General features: G+C 34.1%; 2 protein-coding genes across 2 annotated transcripts in view; one reads left to right on the forward strand and one right to left on the reverse strand.

Moving 5' to 3' along the window:
• The window catches only part of LOC115216998 (protein GPR107), a 57,074-nt gene extending 53,175 nt beyond the window's left edge, over nucleotides 1-3,899 (reverse strand). Inside the window, exon 1 of the mRNA XM_029786516.2 lies at nucleotides 3,748-3,899. Within this exon, the coding sequence (XP_029642376.1) occupies nucleotides 3,748-3,858 (111 nt within the window). The 5' untranslated portion in view covers nucleotides 3,859-3,899. The remainder of the gene's footprint in view (nucleotides 1-3,747) is intronic.
• A 42-nt stretch (nucleotides 3,900-3,941) lies between these two features.
• On the forward strand, nucleotides 3,942-15,145 carry LOC115217004 (actin-histidine N-methyltransferase). Its single transcript, XM_029786528.2, has 2 exons — nucleotides 3,942-4,776; nucleotides 12,358-15,145. Exons 1-2 carry the CDS (start codon nucleotides 4,037-4,039, stop codon nucleotides 13,100-13,102), a joined length of 1,485 nt encoding a protein of 494 aa, XP_029642388.1. The 5' UTR covers nucleotides 3,942-4,036; the 3' UTR covers nucleotides 13,103-15,145.
• Nucleotides 15,146-20,995: the final 5,850 nt, after the last annotated feature.

Consider the following 20,995-nt stretch of genomic DNA (forward strand, 5'->3'; position numbering starts at 1 on the left):
CTAGATTCTTCCTCACATCTCACTAACCCCTAATCGACCGCACAAGGTCAAGAGGTCCCTCCAAAACCCCATTAATCTCCCAGTAAACAAAGGACTGTCTCTTTTCTTCCAGTCCTGCCGGCACCATCATTCACAAAGTGGGTCACCAAGAAATGCACTGGCCAAACTCATAACAATATATATATATATTGTTATGGGATCCCCGCCGAAAGCTGCTACGGAATCCCACCTGCCGTCGCCCGCATCACTCGAAACCGGGATCCCAACAAGTCGAGCGACGACGATTGACCAGGCTCGAATCGATCGGCGAATGTTCGCCACGGAACTCGGAGAGAGACAACAAGTACAACAACAGCTGCAGGAAGAGACACAGAGGCACAAAGAAACACAGCGGAGGGCAATTGGCTTACATTTAACGTACTAGTTTATATGACTATTACAACATCATGTACATATCAGATACATCAAAGAGGAAATACATGCAAGTAACAACACATCAAATGCAAAAACAACAGCATTTCAAGAAAACAACAAATCAAGAAACAGGTATACAACAGATCAAAGCATTTAAACATGCAGATACAATATACAGTCCGGAGACAACAGTTCTGTTTCAAATCACATTAACGTTACATTTCAAAGGACATTAAATATACAGTTCAATGTTCATATACAGTTCAATGTTCATTAACCCTTTCGTTACTATATTTCTGACCAAAATGTGTTTCAATTAATTTCTAACGTAATCATAAATTTAGTCTGGTTTCATTAAACAACTATAACTTTTTTATTTATCAATATCTTAATCTGATTTTTGGAAGATAATTTAATGAAATATTCTCAACCAATTCTATACTATAATTTTTGTCACAAAGTGACTCTAATTGCAGGTAGATACAGGTAAATTCAACAAAATATAAAATTAAAATTTTGTTCAAACATCGCTATAGAAAATGGGTTATTAGCTAATATTCAATTGGGTATACAACAAAATTTTACGATAGAATTTGTTATTCTGGGTAACTTTCTGATACCCATAATAATATTTACGGCAAAATAGTCTTAATTTCATTTAAGGTTATGGGAAACCACAAACTATCGTTTCTTTTGCTTTGTTTACGTTTAGCGTAACGGTTCGTTTTCGCCGTAATGATTTCAAATAGGCTCATTCGAAAAAGTAAAAAGAAATAGTCTAAGGCTTTACTCCTCTGGGAAAGTCTGTGGCTTGGTCCAGTTTCTTCAGAAAAATCACCGAAAGAAACAGTTTTTAAATTTTCACTCCATTCAGGTGCCAATTCGTTTTCTTTATCGCTGTCGGAGCTCTCGAATTCACTGTTTTCACTTTCGGAAAATATAACATCAGATTCATTATCAAATACCATGTGCTTTTTTTTTCAGTCATAGAGTTAGATTTATGAAGGTCTTCAGTAGAAAATCCTTCGAATTCTGACTCGCTGCTTGATATAATGAAATTCGTATCCATTTTTTGTCAGAATTACAAATTTTGAAAACACAATAGGAACAAATTTCGGAAAAAAATCTCTCAAAATTCACGGAATTAAAATTACACTTCGATTATTGTACAAAACTGTAAGTTGAACTGTTTACGAAGTATAATACGTGTTTTCACGAATGTACTAAAGAGATTTGCTCTGATATTCTCATTTAAATATGAATAGGTAAATTCAGGCGGCTTTGGGCGGTTTGGTTACATTAACCAAAATTTTTTTCGGGCGGCTTTGGGCGGTTTGGTTACATTAACCAAAATTCTTTTCGGGCGGCTTTGGGCGGTTTGGTAACGAAAGGGTTAAAGACTACAACAGAGTCTCTCTCTTTCTTTAACAGTTCTGTAACACATATCAACACAGTTCACGTTGTCTCATTTCTTTTCCAGCCTTTATAACACATCGACAAGTCCTTTACTCAATTCACATATCAATACAACAATTCACGTACCGTTACATCAGCCACTGCCTCATATTGTAGTTCCTCTCTATTAGCTGCCTAATCCTCTGTATATCCCTCTCTGTCACAGCAGAACAAACCATTACTAACTCGCTGTACAATCCCAAACTGCTAAATCCAACTGCCAACCGCTTGCCTTGAATACCAAATCCTGACTGTCTCTCACACTCACAAACTGAACTGCTTACTTAAGGGGGCAGCCCTCAAATGAACCCTAATTCACCCGAAGGGGTCGGGGAGTTTCCCCAGAGCTAATTAATCAACCCGCATCTGGCAGAACAATGGATTCATTGCCAAAAGTAGGTCGCCGGCTCTGTCCTTAAGTTGAACCACAACAATATATTTGAGGTGGCGAGCTAGTAGAAACGTTAGCGCGCCGGGCGAAATGCTTAGCGATATTTCGTCTGTTGTTACGTTCTGAGTTCAAATTCCGCCGATGTCGACTTTTATCGGGGCCGATAAATAAAGTACCAGTTTCGCACAGGGATCGAAGTAACCGACTTAATCCCTTTGTCTGTCCTTGTTTGTTCCCTCTATGTTTAGCCCCTTGTGGGCAGTAAAGAAATATATATATAAGTTCAGAAAAATTTAGATTTAGTTGAATATGGTATTTAAGTTAAAGGCACCAGAATTTAATATGGTATTATCCATATAATATATATATATATATATATATTAATATATATATATATAGTCTACGACGGAAGTAAATCTTCCTGATTTTCTTCTTAAAACAATTTAGCCGCCAATTGTTGAGTGCTTTCCTGTGGCTTGTGTTATCTCCTAGCTTACTATATATATTACGGAGATGTACTCGCATAGCAAGTGATTTGATCTGAGATCGTGTGCTGAAACGAAAACAATTGCAGCGTGGAAGGTGTTTGTAAGCCATTTAAGAAACACACAAAAGCCGTTCGCTTTATTAAACTTAAATGTTGAAGTGAATCGAACGGCTTTTGTGTGTTTCTTAAATGGCTTACAAACACCTTCCACGCTGCAATTGTTTTATATATATATACACACACACACACATACAGTAATAAGTATATATATATATATATAAATATATATATATATAATATATATATATATATGTATGTATGTACATATGTACGTATAAAATTACGTGTATGCATATATATATATATATATATATATATATATATATATATATATATATATATATATATATCAATTCGTATATATTAGGTTAACGTACATAATATATGCATCTATATATAAACACAAACGTTATATATATGTACCAGCTTCCGCTTTTATAATCCAATGTTAACACAATTAGAAAACTGAAAATAGGAGCTTAATGCTATTCGCTATTTATTGTTATCTAAATGATTCCGCTATTTTATTTTAAAAGATTAAGAAACTTCATGAAATTGTAGAGGTAGTTCATATGCTCTAGTCCTAATTTGTAAACTCAAATGTCAGCAAAACATATTCTGTTCATAAGGATGTATGTAGGATATGCCTACGTGTAGGGTGAGTATACTATAATGAAAAATATTATATCACAAAAGTATTTCAAATATCACTCAATACACAAATGTATGATTATAATTAAAGGGAAGAGTAAAAACTAACAGATTGACGTGTACGTTTTAAAATCGGGGATCGCTATCGAATTTAATCTATTAATATATTGATCCCCCAATTAACGACATAGTCGAGATGTTTTTTTTCTCTCTTCTTATTTCCTCTTCCCATGAGACAACCATAAAATAAAATGTATAATGAAAATTATTTAATTCGGACGAATCATACCTCAAGTTTTAAACGATGAATCCTACCATCAACCGAAGACAATACCAAATATAGAATAAATATTGGTAGCAAATCCACAGGAAAACATCTTATCTTCGCAGATACCGACATGTTGCTAATGACGTCTGCTACGAACCGATTAAGATACAAAGGCTGTGATTGGTCGAAACTAAGAAATTCTCAAATGAAAAGTCGAGTTATATGAAAAAGTCGGAAGTCGTGAAGAAAGATAACTTTTGACGCCTTTTAAAACTCCAACTCGTCCATATTTTTATATTTCACCTTCTGAATGGGGAAAAAGAATAGAAAGCCTGTCTCACAGGCACAGTCTTCAGGAGTTCCATGTCTTGACAGAAGTACAAAAAAAGATATTTTAGAATTATGCAACCAGCTTCTAGAAAAGTGCACTCGTTCGAATGGTGCTGGACCCAAAGATTGGGATGAGTTTATGGAGATATTTAACTTAGTTGAAAAAATCCGTGAAAAACAAAAACATTTGGTTAGTGTTAGTCAAAAGACAAGTCGAGAGTGGAGCTCATTTCTACAATGGCTTCAAGAAAACAATGTAGATACTTCTCGTGTGACAACAGACGAATTTCCTGTCTACGGGTTTGGGTTGAGAGCAACTCAGAATCTAAAAGAAGGGGATCTGTTTTTATCCGTTCCACGAAAATTGATGATCAGTACAGAGACAGCAAGCCGATCGCAAATTGGTTTCCTGATTGAAGAGGATAAATTACTTCAGAGTATGCCTAATGTTGTACTTGCTATTCATTTGTTGAGTGAATCCAAGAATTCGGATTCATTCTGGTATCCATACATCAGCTGCTTGCCTAAAAACTACAATACGACACTATATTTTAATCCTGAAGAACTTAAACTGTTGAAAGGTTCTCCTGTGTTGACAGAAGCATTTAATCACTACCAAAGAATCGCCCGTCAGTATGCCTATTTCTACAAACTTTTTCAAAACAACCATTATGCACAAAAATTTCCATTGCGGGAGGGTTTCACTTACGATGATTACAGGTATGGTATCATCTAATTAATTTGTTTATGTCAATGGAAGTAAATATTTTCGATGGATTTGGCATTTTCAACTTTACCTTATATTACCTTTTCCGGCAATCTTTCGGTAAAAGTCTATGATATCATGAGGGAGTGTAACATTGCCTATCATCTGCTCGACAGAGCCGAGCAGTCAAACACATATGCACACCCACTCCCCCATGATTGACATACACTAATACCGAAACAGGGCTCTCTTTTTTTTAGTTTTGGTGGGAGTTTTCTTTGCAGGGTGGACAACACAAGGCAAAAGTGAAAACTATTCCTAAAGAAGTTTGTTTACATTTTGTAGAACTTTTTGAAAAACATCAATACATGTTAGAATGAGAAAAACGAAGAGGTAGTTGTGGGATGTGCAGTTAAATTGCCCTTAAATCACACAAGCATTTTTTTTTCTTTTGCATAATCGTATGAATTCTTGTTTATAGAACACAAATTCAGAAAGATTTTCTGAAAATTCCAAAAAATAAAAAAAAGGTTATGAGGGGTTATAATTTTGCCATCATATATATATATATATAAATTAGTAACTCAAGAAAAAACATGGGTTTGATAGATCTTGGCCGATGCTATGGTAAAGATTGTCATAAAAAAAATATTTATCAGGAAAGGGTTTTTTTTTTTTTTGAGAACAGTAAATTGAATGGAAGAAATAGAGGTGGTTTACATATATTCAGACGGTTTTTTTAATCTTTGTTTTGATATACAAGGTAATAAAGGAGGAAACACCAAAACGACTAGTAGTATATGAGCAATACCAGATAAGGTATCATTCAAAAATGTTAAGAAGTGACTTCTACATTACAGAGAAACTTCATATGACTACTACAATATATAAAACAGATGAAATTAATTCCGATCTGGAACTTCATATCCAACGTCCTTTTCTGAAATTTTAAAACGAGCTCACTTAATGCATGATTAATATCAACCAACAACTTACACCCCCATGAGTATTCGAAAGTGCTGCACATGCAACTGAAACCGTTAGAAAGAACCCTTCACAGGTTCCAGTCAAAGGCTGTGATCATACTGGGGGGTTTCTCCTTAGCATTACTAGTTTTTATTTCACCCTCTTTCTTTCTCTCAAACTCTTTATACAGGGGTGGTGAGTTAGGCAGAGCTGTTCATTATATTTCATGCTGTGACATGAGTTATAAATTTGTCTAAATATATCTACTCCTCACATATCTCTGAGGTTATCTATATGTGGATCTTATCGGTTTGGCTGCCAGCATTTTAAAAATTAAAGTTTAATGAAAATTTTAAAATTTGGCACAGTAATACATTTGCTCAAACTGAATTGCTGGAGTTATTTCATTTTTTCCAGAAAAATATTTTAAAAAGTTATAGAAGTTTAAAGTTTGATCATTTTCACTCAGTCAGGAAACAGGATTTAGAAGCTGTCATTTTTTCGTCAATATCCTGAAAATAGCACGTGTTATGTCTGGTAATTTTCTTTCATGTAAATAAACGTTTATGTTAATTTAAAAGAATTTTATTTAGCTGTTATTTTTAGCTCACAACACAACCACCTCAATGCTCAACGTCAAAAAGAAACGAGTAAACAAACATTTAAGCATTCAATATGCATTTAATGCAAATGCGATAAACACATTACAAGTTTTAACAGAAAGATTTGGAACGATTAGATGAAAGTTCTCGAGTAATTTTCTTTCATGTAAATAAATGTGGTATTTTGTGGTTATCTCACCCCCATTAAAAAATTGGGTTATCTCCCTTGTTTCACGAGAAATATCGGTACTTTTGGTCAGCACCTTCAACTAAAAGAATTAACTCAATGAAAACTGGAGAAATTGATAAGCAAGATAACTGAAAAAAAAATTAATACACATGAAAACTGAAAAAATTAAATATCCTATTGAATCTAATAACATTTTTATAACAAATCATACCATGCCTGTTGAGGGAGCCAATTGTCAACATGTCATATTAGCTCGATTTTTTAGTGGGGAGATAACCCAGTGCCATAAATGTTTATGTTGATTTATGTTGATTATGTTTGTCAGCAAAATCTTATAAAATGACAATGTTTCAAAAGATGTACATGTTTATATGTTATATATGAAAATAAGAGTGAACTAATTATGTTTAAAAAACAAACATTTAACTTTCGGGTTTTAATTTTAAAAATATCCTCCTCTGTTTTCAATGTTTCCATAATAGAAACAAAGTTACTGCAGCTTGCTGCCATAAGCACGCAGAAAACAGCATCAAATCTGTCGACACGTTCTTCCTCGCAGATAAAAGACTTTTCAAGGACTGCTTGAATTCACTTGTTTCTATAGCAACAGGCATGATGAGAAAAAAAAAGAGTTCTCATGTTCCAGTTGCTTACCATTGGCTAAAATTACCAAATTTTCTAACTTTAATTGCTAATAACTCTATTTATTGATTTCTAGCAAAAATTACTTTCATGTCATTAATTAGCCTATAATCTTTGCAGTTGTAGACATTAGAGAGGCACTTTATCAGACTTCCATTAAAGGCGTGTGTCGGATCTTTTCATTTTGAAAGCCAGATTTAGTTTTTTTGACAAAAATGTATTTTATAAGTTTAAATGTAGTTTAAATCTGCGAATTTTAACCAATCGTATTGTCTGTTTTCATTTGAAATTATTAGCTGCATAGTGTTACTGTGACGTAGACAGCTATTTTGTGAGTGGGTAAGCAGTAAGCAAACAGCTGTGGTAGATGTGGTTATCATGGCAGTGGTGGTGGTGGCGGCAGTGGATGATGATGATGATGATGATAGTAGTAGTAGCATTGATTATGTTAGGATGTCTCATGGATGGTAGTGTTGAAGACATTGCAGAGTGTAGTGGTGGTGAAATTGGTGATTTTGAATATGATGCTGGTATTGGTCTTGGGATTGTGGTTGCAGAAGATGGGTGTGGTGGTGGCATTGGAGGTTGTAGTAATGGTTGTAGTGGTGGTTGTGAAGATGATTCTGATATTGATAGTCTTTGCATTGAGGTGGTGGCAGAGTCAGAGTAAATAATAAGAGCCCAGTTAACACAAGATTCTTAAATTTCGGAGATCATACGATAGAGAGCAAGAAGTTAAAAGTTCCAATACTGGCCCAATTCCTACACCCCAGATTCTTCAACTATTTTATAAGAAAGAGGTTAATGGCAGGATAGGGATTCAGCTTAAAAATAAATTGTATAACAAAAAATACATAAATAAATTACTGCTCCAACGATGTAATTTTAGTATGTGTGTATGTATGTATGTGTGTGTGTGTAAGCAATGCAAACAATGGAAAATAATTTAAACACTCATTTTATATATACTAAGACTTTCAAAAAGAATTTAGCTATTTAGGATCTGCACAAATTTTATATATACTCCACGAAGTTTGAAAGTGTTTAGTTACGATAAGCGGATGTTTACATTTTATGTTTACGTTAACTACGTCACAAAATAGCTGTTTACTTCACAGTAACAATATTTTGAGAGGCAGTAAATGATATGAAGTCGAAAGAAAGAATATCATTGGTTAAAATTCGAATTATTAAACAACGTTAAACTTAGAAATTACAATTCCGTTTTCATTTTGGTTTACAATTATGTTTTCATTTGACACATTCTACCAGTATATGAAGTTTCAAATTGTTTAGTTAACTAGGAAAATCTGGCTTTCAAAATGAAAAGATCCTGTGTGTCTTCCAGACCTTGTGTTTTGGCTTATATCATGAGGAAACAAAAAATAAGTAAAAGTGTGGTTATGGGATGAGTAAGTAGGGTAGAGATTATGGGTGGGGGGAATCAAGAGGAAGAATGCGAAGAAGACTGAAGTGGAGGAGGTGCAGCAGCAGAACCTAAACAACATAAATAAGTTAGGTAAGGCCAAATATAACAAATCAGTTTATCTGGACATCGGCTAGTGGTCAGTTAATACAACAATTCTACTGATACCAAATTTCATTTGATGGGTGAAAATTTATATATATTATTTATGTGTGTGTGAAGGCACATTTCTCTGCGGATAGAGCATTGGGCTCAAAATCATGAGGTAGTGAGTTCAATTCCCAGATCGGGCTGTATTGTGTTCTTGAGCAAGACACTTTATTTCACATTGCTCCAGTTCACTCAACTGTAAAAATGAGTTGCGATGTCACTAGTGCCAAGCTGTATTGGCCTTTACCTTTTCCTTAGATAACATCAGTTGCATGGAAAGGGGAGGCTGAGATGCATGGGCAACTGCCTGGTCTTCCATAAACAACCTTGCCTGGACTTGTAGCTTGGAGGGGGACTGTCTAGGTGCAATCCCATGGTCATACGTGACCAAAGGCAGTCTTTGTGTGTGTGTATATGTATTTATATATGTATACATATATATATCACTAGCATTATGATAGCCGGATCATAGTGCTAGTGCATGTATATATATATGTGTACATGTTACATGTACATCTATATATATATACATCTACACATAAAATACAAAGTTATATCTTGATATCGCTAGTGATAACAATACTCAAAATATATAACAGACTGGAATTGTAGGCCCATCTCTTGCAATTTCGATCAATTGTATCTTGTCCTCCCTCTTGTATAGAAGTGTGGCTACAATCCAACCTACCTCTACTTCTGGGGAAACATTTTAAATTTTTATCCGGGACGTCCTACGTCCCAGATATAAAGGTGAAAATAAAATATTTCCACTTTGCAAGGTTCGAGTCGAGTACTCCCTTGCACGCTCCGTTGACTCAAACCTTGCTTCTATTGTGGCGAATTTACCGCCTCTGGTTAGATATCTTTCATAGTCGCACCAAGAAACTTTTTGATGGTGCTTTCCTCCAGGTGTTCAAATCTATTTTTCCTCTACATTGTATACTTTATAGACAATAGTCTATTCTTTAATTTAATTTATTTCGTTTGGTGGTGTTATCCTAGATTCACCGTCTTTGTCGGTGATCAATCCGAAATAGGTTTGTATTTCTTCCATTTTAATTTTCATGAGTTTGCTGCCTGCCGACGGCTGCAGCGAAATTCATTTTTGGACTTTCTTCTATCGAAGGCATTCTAACAAAAGTGCTTCCATGTAAACGGTGAAAATATTGTCAATTTCCCCAAACAGGGACACAATTCAATTTTTAAACAATAACCAAAGCTCCTTCTCCCAAAGGGGGAGGGTTACAGTTTACAATTATTTAACAAATGCAACACAACAACATTTCCCTTATGAGGAACCAACAAACGTGATAACAATAGTTAAAGAGTAATAATAATAACAACAAACCTTACTGTGAATCAAAAGGCAGTACGCAGTTGAAGCTATAGTCCTTTATGTATAATAGTCCATCTTGACTATTCCATTTCTGCATGCTAATTTTATTTTTAATTTATTCCCATTCATGTGAAACCACTTATTCAAGTTTAAGTCATTGGTGCAATTTTATACCAATTGCTATTTTTACTTTTGTTATGTTACGATTATATTATACTTTAGTTTGATTTTAATTATTACTTACTACATATAATTCAATTGTTATTATTATCTCTAATTTTTATTGTTAAAGTGAAAGTATCTGACATAAAATAGAGAAATGTTTTTGTTTCACTTTTAACAGGTAATACTGAAATAGTGGAGAAGATATGATATTGCTATGGACTCGCCCTAGGCAAGAAGTTGAACATTTTTTTTGCCCATGAAACTACATGGACCCTGTGTAAAATTTGAATGAAATTGGTTGTGTAGTTCTCAAGTTTTAGGGAAACACACAGACAGACATTCTCAGTTTTATATGTATAGATTGCTATTATGCAAAAGTGTCGTAAGTCCAAAACATTGCTTTTTCAGAAAAGGAAAAAATAGTTTAACCATTCCTTAGTAAAACCATTGTACTACACTTTGACAATTTTCTTATCTTGACATCTGAAGCAGCTAGAGATACAGTAGTTTCACCAAAAGAACTGGCTATAGCAAGCAAAAATAAATATTGAAAAAAAAACGCATTGGCCAAATTTGGACATACAACAGTTTAACATAATAGGAGCAATATGTATGTATGTATGTGGCCACAATCCTTTAGTAGAAAATAATAATAAAAAATATATATATATATGTATGCATATATCATCATTTAACATCCAATTTTCATTCTGACATGGGCTGAATGGTCTGACTAAAAACTGATAAGCTGGGGAGCTACACCAGGTTCCAATCTGATTTGGTATGGTTGCTACAGTTTGATGCCCTTCGTAACACCAACCACCTCATGAGTTTAGTGGGTGCTTTTTATGTGCTACTGGCATAGCAACATAATTGTGAATTGTCACCAGAATAAACATGTCTTAGAGAAGAGTGATTGCAGAAGTAGAAAATTGCTGGACCAGGTTTTGAAAGGTACAGAGTTATAGTTCAACTAATTAGGAAGAAAGTTAGACTAGATGTGATGTAGTGTAGTTTTGTGTTAGGAAGAAGTATTACTGATACTCTCTTTCTAAGGCATCTACAGGAAAAGTATTTAGCCAAAAGTAAACATATGTACTTGGCTTTCATGAACTTGGAGAAAGCTTCTGACAGGGTCCCTCACTTCCTAACTGTGGAAGTTAGGAGTAGAAAATGATTGATAAGAGTCATTCAAATCATGTCCAGGAATACTGTCAGTACAATGGCTCTCAGTCCCTTCCTATTTATCATTGTTCTCCAGCCCATAACAGAGTAGTTTAAGACCAGTTTCCTGTGGGAACTCCTCTATGCAAATAACCTTCTTATAGCTGAATTTGTTATAGAATTAGAAAAGAAATTCCAGGTGTGAGAACAAAACCTGGAAATAAAGGTCCTTAAAGTTAAATTTAGAAATGACCAAAATTCCAGTCAGCAAGAAATCAGACAGTTTCCTAATTCCTTTAGGAAAGTAGCCCAGATCACTAAGCAGAGATGTAGGCAGTAATTCCACATGATGTATGCAGTGCAACACTATGAACACACAAGAGGTGCAGTGAAATCATTGGGTGGGCGTTTGCAATGGAAATAAATAATTGTTGGGTCAAACAAAATTAATTTGCAGTATTTAATTTTGTCTGAGTTATTTCCCTTTACATTAAGGTTGACTTGGTAAAAAAAGATGCTCTGAACATTACTATTACTAGGGTCAATATTATCAACTACAACTCTTGTGGATGGTGCCACAGTCCAATGACTAAAACATGTTAGAAGAAAATAAATATATGTGTAGTTATATATTTGTAAGCAGACGTTTTCATACATATTTTAAACGTGTGTTTAATAAATCTTAGATTTTATCTCCCTCATTATTTTCTTTCTCAATTTAAACATGGAATTTCTTTTATTATATATGTTATTTCAGCCTTGAACTGCTTAAACCCAAATTTTCCCTGAATATGATAACATTTTATTGAACTCTTCTTTTTTCATTGTGTTAAGTACTCTTCTTCATTTATTTTTATATCAATTTTTTCCCTGTTTATTGATTGTAAGATGGGTTTTTGTATGTGCTTTTTCATCATCTGACCTACTCTATGATATTATACTTTTATATTTCAGATGGGCAGTGAGTACAGTAATGACACGGCAGAATCAAATTCCTTCATCTAATGGAAATCAGATGATAAATGCTTTGATACCTTTTTGGGATATGTGCAATCACTGTAATGGGCAGTTGTCAACAGATTTTGATTTGGTTGAAAATTGTGGAAAATGTTATGCTATGGTAAATTTTCAAAAAGAAGAGCAGATTTTTATTTTTTATGGCCCTCGTTCAAATTCAGAATTACTAATACACAATGGTTTTGTTTATATGGAGAATTTATTTGATACCCTTACCATTAAATTAGGCATCAGTAAAAGTGATCCATTGTATGCTCTTAAAAGTGAGGTGTTAGCTCGGCTATCAATGTTGCCTTCCAAAAGCTTCCAATTGAATGCAGGATCTAAGCCTGTCTCCAGGGAATTGTTATCTTTCTTACGTGTCATCTGCATGAATCAAGAAAATCTCCAGGAAAGATTTACCGGAGAAAATGCTGCCGATTTGCTGTCTCAGATGGGCAATGAAGAAGTTATAGTTTCTCAAGAAAATGAAATGAAAGTGTGGCAATTCATTGCCACCAGGGTTCAATTATTGCTTAAAACTTACACTACATCCCTTGAAACGGATGAACACTTAGATAACAACGAATTGAGTGAAAGGGCAAAGCTTTCACTCCAGATGGTCATGTGTGAGAAAAGGATTCTGAATAGCACTTTGGATTATGCTAAAAGTAAAAAGCTAAGTTTATCAACAGCTGAATAAATCTCCAATTTTTTGTTTTTTAATTGGGAGTGCAGGGACGAAAATATATTTTTATCAAAGCCTTACATTACATTTTTATGCTTTTGGAATTTCTTACTAAAGCAGAATTTTACTGAATCTTCAACTTTACTGTTTACATCCAATTCTCAATGCTAGCATTTGTAGGATCATTTTTATAGATTCAGTCATTTGCATATTGATGCAACTAGCATTTCTACAGTTAAGTGGCCCCTCAACCTATCTTCAACTAATCAGTGTAGGTGTTCCAACCATAATATTTACATGTGCATACATGCAATTTCTCTTGGGATTTAACAATTGTATAGCAGCAACTTATAACTACCTGCACTTCTGACTATTATATTCAGGATGCACACATATCACAACTACCTTCAAAGCCCCTAAAAATTTACTTTACCAAAAATGTCATGCAAAAGGAAGATCTTTCATTTACCAGTATGAGCCAGTATATAGTTGTTGCAGTGGTAGGAGTAAATGTTATGATATGATTTACAGGTGTTTCATTCAATAATTTCCCTTATTATTATTAAAGACAAGGAAAGGGTTTTAAATACAGCAAATATAATAAAGAAACAATACGGACTTGTCAACAAAATGAAGGAATTATTGGTGCTCTGGATTAAAGACAGTATATACCCAAAAGCCTTACTAACAAATCATAGTAAGGCACTAAGTATTTTTGAAGCTTTAAAGGAATGAATGAGAAAGGAATACAAAGAAGACTTTCAAGTCAGCAATGATTTACAGAAAAAAATACAAAGAAAGAAAGACTTTCCATAATGTTCAAATAACAGGAGAAGCTGATGTTTATTAAATCTTTGAATTAATTCACCTAAATAGAGGAATTTTAGTAGGACAAATTTTCAGTATGATTGAAACTGGCTTATATTAGAAGAGGATCCCTGATTGAACATATATACACAAAGAGCAAAAAATCATACCTGGATTTAAGACATTCTGTTACTAGAAGGGAATGTAGCTACAAACTTAAAAACTTTTCCTAATCTACCATTCTGTAAAGTGGTGTGCATTTAAAAATATAAAAAATATACTGCCTCTCCACTATTAGTCAAACAAGTAAGCTTTGAAGACTGGTTTTCAAAATATTTTATTCCAAATGTATAAGAATGTTGCATTGAAAAAGAAATCTTATTCGAGATTATATTAACTTGCAACAATACACCTGAACTTCTGCCTCATTTACCAATTCTGTCCTTCAACAGATAAAGTCAGGGCTAACAACAGCATTCAATCCACATTTGCCCAAGCTATTGCAAGATGGCAAGATTTGAGAGAGTACTAAAAAGTTATAACATTCTTCATTACACACAAAATATTGCAACAGCATGGAAGAGTGTAAGTTTAAAGATATAAAAGTAAATGGAAACAATATCTCAAATGCTGCATTCACTGGTTTTGATGAAGAGCTGGGTGGAATTAAAGAAAACATTGTGAAATTGGCCAAACAGTTCAGTTAGAAGTAGAGTTAGAGTATGGATCCAAAGAGCTGTCCAACAAGGATTTCATTGAATTAGGAGCTGAGAGAATTATAAAGAAACAAAGGAAGAGAAAAAGACAAAACGAGAAAAGGGCTGGTAGACATATTTCCCCATTTTAACGAAGGTCTTGCTCAGTTGGAAATAAAGGTTGAAACAAATATTAAAGGAGCAGTATGTTGTCATCAAGAAATATACAAAGAGAAAAACAAAAGATTCAAACAAGACTCGGTGCTTTTTTTCAAGAAAAAAACCTTCAACATCCTCATTCTCAACCCAAGAAGCAACACTCTTATCATCAATGCAGTACATCTTTAACTTATAAAGTTTACATGTTGGGTTTTGTTGTTGAACAGCCATTAAGTTTTGAGATTTGTAAATTTACTCCTACAACTGCTGTGATAAGCTGGCTACTTAAATTTTGCACTCTGTTGTGACAAGGAGTTTTACTGTTTTTAATTTATTTTCTTTTGTATGTGTAAATTGTGCACTTTTTTATGAATAATAAGATGTGTTTGACAAGCAATTCTTTTTCTTTTAATTTTCCCATTTTAAAATATACTATTTAATAAGTTCTGTATTATTTGTAAATTGTTTCGTTGTCATTTTTGTATATTATTTACATTATTTACATTTGGCAAATATTTGTCCTCATCTTGTTTGTTGTTAACACGTTTCAGCTAATATATCCTCCAGCCTTCATCATGTGTCTTGGGGAAATTTCTAACCACTACGCCATATGCCCATGGCATATAGCATAGTGGTTAAGCGTGCATGCTACTAACCCCAAGATTCCAAGTTTGACTCCAGGCAGTGACCTGACTGAATAATAATATCGAAAAATACCTTAGGAATGAGAACACGGGTTCGAAATTTCCCCAAGACACCTGATGAAGGCTGGAGGATATATCAGCCGAAATGTTGTGTTAACAACAAACAAGATGAAGACAAATATCCATCAAATGTAAATAACGTACATAATTCCTCATCTCTTAAATATAGAACTGTGTCATTTTTGTATTGTAAGCAAATTATAGGAAAAAAATCTATCAGTAAATCATTGTCGTCATCATCATCATTTAATGTCTGCTTTCCATGCTGGCATGGGTTGAACATGGTTTGACATGGAGCTGCCCAGACTCCAATTGTTTGTTGTTGCATAGTTTCTGTGACTGGGTGCCCTTCCTAATGCCAACCACTTAACAGAGTGTGCTGGGTGCTTTTTACATTCCACTGGCACTGGTGTGTTTATGCAACAATGGCACAGATGCGTTTACACAGCAACAACACAGGTGCATTTATGCAGCAACAGCACAGGTGTATTTATGCAACACTGGCATGGGTGCTTTTTATGTGGAACTGGGACCTGAAAGGACAAGCTTGTATGTGTAGAAGACCGCAATTTTCCTTAGCTTGATGCATCTTATCAAGTACAGCAAATCACCACAACTCCCAGTCAGTCTTTTCCTCAGTGAGGCCCAGCATCCGAAGATCCTTTCTCACCACTTCATCCGACATCTTCCTGGGTCTACCCCTTCCACAAGTACCCTCTACAATTAGAGCTCAGCACTTCTTTACATAGCTCACCTCATCCATACGTATCACATGGCCAAATCAGCACAGTCTTCTCTCTTGCACAATACATCTGATGCCTTATATACCCAGTTTTCCTCTTAAATCATTTACACTCTATCATGCATGCACACTGACATTACCCATCCAGCAAAACTTGTTAGCTTCATTTCTTTCACGCCTTTGCAAGTCCTCTGTAGTCAAGGCCCATACTTCTCTGCCATGTAACATACACAGGCATCATACAATCTACCTTTTACTCTGAAGGAGAGGCCCTTAGTTACCAACAGAGGTAGAAGTTCTCTGAACTTTGCCCAGCCACACATAATAATGCATAACAAAATAAACTGAAATGTGCTACAAAGTATAGTGCAAGAAATGCTTGTAAAATACCCTTTCCATCCCTCAAAAAATGGTCTTCAATTAGAACTAAGGTAGGTCAAAACAGGACCCAATCATAAGTCAAAGAGTACTTGTACAAAAAGTACTTCATTTATCAGTTTTAAAAGTGTTAAATGTTTGATAACAACCAGTTGTCCTCATTCCTCTTCAAGATCATTCTTATCAGAATAATACCTCATCCTCAACCCCTTACCCCAAACCAAAGAAATCAAAAATTCATTGGATTGAATCTCCTCCTGAATTAAATCAGAATGCCACTTATAGAAAACTGAGTAATGTAGAATGAAAATCCCTAACCTGGGACACCAGATGTCTTTATATTTGTGAATTTAAGCTTCAAAGCCAATGTCATTCAGGTATAAAAAAAAATAGAAAAAAGACATATTATTTATTATATGACTGAGTAGAATAAAATGCAGGCTTCAAATATAAATACTAAGAATTCATTATTTAGTCCTTTATGCATAGTTTGTTTGAGGTTAAATCCTAAAACTTTATATTTAATAAATAACTATTTTGTATTGTAAATCAAGAGAATACTAATCTAATATTCTTTATGAGCCACCTTAGAAAATTAGATTAATATTGTCGTGTAACATGGCCAAGACAATGTAGACTGAGAGTCATTAAGAGATTGAATGCAAAACAGTTTTAACATTTTTTTGTTGTTTGTTGAATATTTACATAAAGACTGCCCCAGCTTTGTGTATGTTCAATATTTTGCTTAAAATTACTTTCAATCTGGAAGATTTTAAGTTCTGTGACATTGGGCACCTTAAGTGTGGTTTAAAATTCCACTCAAAGTGCACTGTGAAATGGTCAGTGTGCCACTCAGTATTCCTTCTTGCCAACATTGTCAGCACAGTTTGGATGTTCTAATTTCACTCAATGACAGTAAATGAAATACTAAAATTTATGAAGCAGTTGCTTCTATGTCGTTGGTGTAGATTATGTTATTGGATGATGAGCCTCAGGAATTTTTCAGCTGTGTGATGACATAATTTTACAGAGGCTGTTTATATATTCCAGACTGAAGAATTAAAATTCCCAAGCATAACCAGGTTGTCTTAATCGTTACAATGACCACAATTGTTGACCCAGTTACAAATTTCATTTTGACAGCTACTGTCACACATTGTGTGATATCTGTTACAGTCATTGTTGAATTTATTGTCATGTTACCTGGCTTTAACTGCTTATGTATGATGAGACACTTGCATACATAATTGATATTGGCCATTATCTCAAATCTGACTTTTTAAGATTTAGAACTGCTTACAAAAATGTCACACAGCATAACAATATTATATGGTTCACATTTCAACTTCATACCAAACTGTAGAACATACAATAGTGAGTGATCCTTATAATAGGTAGTCAGCTACAGATCACAGACAGGCTGATAGTGAAGAAAAATTTCATATGCAGCAGAAACACTCATGCTTGGAAAGCTCCCTAGAAGAAACTGATAGCTTCTGTTACCTAGGTAACCTAATTAACAGTGGAGACAGTTATGAATGCATTAGTTATAAGAACTTGTTGGACAGATTTCAAAGAATTATTACCAGTGCTTACAACAACAAAGCAAATCTAGTGAAGGGTAGACACTATGATGGTTGTGTATAAAGTGTAATGTGACATGGCAGTGAATGAAAAGAATGTGTGAAGAAATGTAGGTGTAATGTTTGTGTGAATGAATAAATAAGCTTAGACAAAAACTATGAATGGAATTAAATGTACAAGAGAGAAAACTGCACTGGAGTGGACATGTGATGTGTGAATAAGTGCCAAGCAATACACACAGAAGAAACCTATGGGAAAGAAAAATATAGGAAATGATAAACATTATCACAAAAGCTGAACTTCATGATGGAGATGACAAAGGATTACAATAGGAGGCAACATTGTTCTGGAGAAGACCTTCAACCTATGCAGACAAGGTAATAAAAAAAAAGTAAAATGATGAGGATTATGTTTCTTAAACTAATATCATGTAAGTATCAAACAAATGCTCCTGTGAAAATATATGCATATGTTTGTTATATATCTCAGCAGTAATGCAGTATAATTCATATATCTGCTACCATTCTGTGGTCCTTATTCAGCTAATTCAGTCATATTGAAAAGGTCCTTGTCTAAATTGGTCATATTTAAAACAAAAATAATTTAACCACTCAGCAAAAGAAACTTATAGAATAGATAGCAGGCTTAACAAAGCATAAGCACTGGGATTGATTCATTCAACTACAAATTCTTAATGACTGAAAATATAAAAGATAAGACATATCTCTACTAGGAGTGAAATATTCAAAGAGGAATCAGAATGACAGCCACTCAATAACCTTCAAACTGTCAGATTCTGGTGAGAGAAATCAGTCTCCTAAACACAAGTTACAGAAAGCATCCACATTTATATTATGTTCACACACGCGCTCATGTTTTGTTCGCTCGCACGGACACCGTCAACTAAAAATGGCTTGCTTAGGTTTTCTTTATGAGTCATCTCCCTTAAAATGTTAAGATAAGAGTCACCTCCCTGCATTAGTTTTAAACTTGTGCCTATCTTTAATTTGTTTTTCTATTTTATATTAGAAAACTTTTCTCGTTAATTTTACAACACTATTGTTCACCTGGAAACATGAAGGTAATTCCAGAACTGACATAAAAGGCGAAATAGGGTACTTCCAAAAATTGGCTGATATTTGGATTTTACACATACAGAAGTCATTTAAGAATTCTTGAATCATTGATACAGATTACGTGAGTCATTGCTTTGGCTGATGGTCCAATGAAGATTCTTTCAATTTTGCCAGTGTTACAATGGGGAAAAACATTTTAAGCTCCTATTGCAAAGCCCATGAAAGCTTCATATGCAATGCAGCATATATGGGCAGTCAACTATACTATAATAAGTTGCTTATTAACTAGTTTGGAGTTTTTACTAAACGAGAACAATTATTATTTAAGTCCACACTATCTAGAAAATTCATAAAAATTCTAATTTAAAAATATTTTTATCAAAATATAGTTTTCAAATAAGGTGCAGGAGTGGCTGTGTGGTAAGTAGCTTGCTTACCAGCCACATGGTTCTGGGTTCATTCCCACTGCATGGCACTTTGGGCAAGTGTCTTCTACTATAGCCTTGGACCGACCAAAGCCTTGTGAGTGGATTTGGCAGACAGAAACTGAAAGAAGCCCGTTGTATATATGTATGTATATATATGTGTGTATGTGTATGTGTATGTTTGTGTGTCTTTATCCTCCAGCATCACTTGACAACCGACGGTGGTGTGTTACGTCCCCTTAACTTAGTGGTTCAGCAAAAGAGAACGATAGAATAAGTACTAGGCTTTCAAAGAACAAGTCCTGGGGTCGATTTGCTCGACTAAAGGCAGTGCTCCAGCATGGCTGCAGTCAAATGACTGAAACAAGTCAAGAGTAAATATCTTTTATTGTTGAAGATTATACCATTCAAGCAGAAAAAAATCTTTATTCACTGCAACATAGTCATCTTACACTGTGAGATTATACATTATCTTTCATGTTGGATCGCATTTGGTTGCTAAGAATATTGGAGGACACATGGAAGAAGCACTCAATACTGCCATACATGCAATTAACTTTGTCAAATCAAACTCAATGAATAATAGATTTTTATACAATTCTGCGAAGATGAAGATTTTAAAATCCTATTGCTTCACACAAAAGTAAGATGGTTGTCAAAAGACTGAGCCTTGAAAGATTAGTGAATTTGTGGGAATCATTAATCAACTTTCTCATGTTCAAGAGTCAGATGATTCCAAGAAGCAAGCAGATACAACTAAGAAAATTTTGGAAAGACTTTCTGAATTTAAATCAAAAATATTTTTTAATTTCTGTTTATACTTCTGGAAATATAAACATTGCCCAGATATTTGCAGTGCCACTTTTTACAAACATATCAGTAAAAACATATCTCCAAATTATAAGTTTCTTTCAGCAACAGCCAAAATATATTGGTTCTAGTAGCCTTTCAAATTTGTTGGGTGTTGTTGAATAAGAAACTGAATAAGAAAAGTGGTTCTAATTTACTTATATCAATAGTACCAAATATAAACCTGTTACATTTTCTTTCAACTAAAGTATTTGATTGTTGTGCACAATGTTTTAAATAAATTACCGAAATCAGAGACTGTTACAGTATGTGATAAGGACTATAATATGAAATGTTATATATTTCTGATAGTTAATTCCTTTACTAACATCTCCACTATTTGTGTTATTGAAGTTCATTTCATGAGCAAGAGTTTTAAAAATTCATTTCCTATCTCTGTACATCCATAATAGTGTGTTTATGCAGGTTATTAATAGTGAAATGTACAAACATATATATATATCGATAGATATATTGAATATATATATA

The sequence above is a fragment of the Octopus sinensis genome, linkage group LG1 (genome assembly GCF_006345805.1).
Source record: "Octopus sinensis linkage group LG1, ASM634580v1, whole genome shotgun sequence".
NCBI classification, from domain to species: domain Eukaryota; kingdom Metazoa; phylum Mollusca; class Cephalopoda; order Octopoda; family Octopodidae; genus Octopus; species Octopus sinensis.

Excerpts from the sequence above, each read along its gene's own strand:
- LOC115217004 (XM_029786528.2), top strand. The coding sequence starts at position 4,037 with ATGGGGAAAAAGAATAGAAAGCCTGTCTCACAGGCACAGTCTTCAGGA. Across the intron at positions 4,777-12,357 it reads TTCACTTACGATGATTACAG|ATGGGCAGTGAGTACAGTAA; the intron begins GTATGGTATCAT and ends TTTATATTTCAG.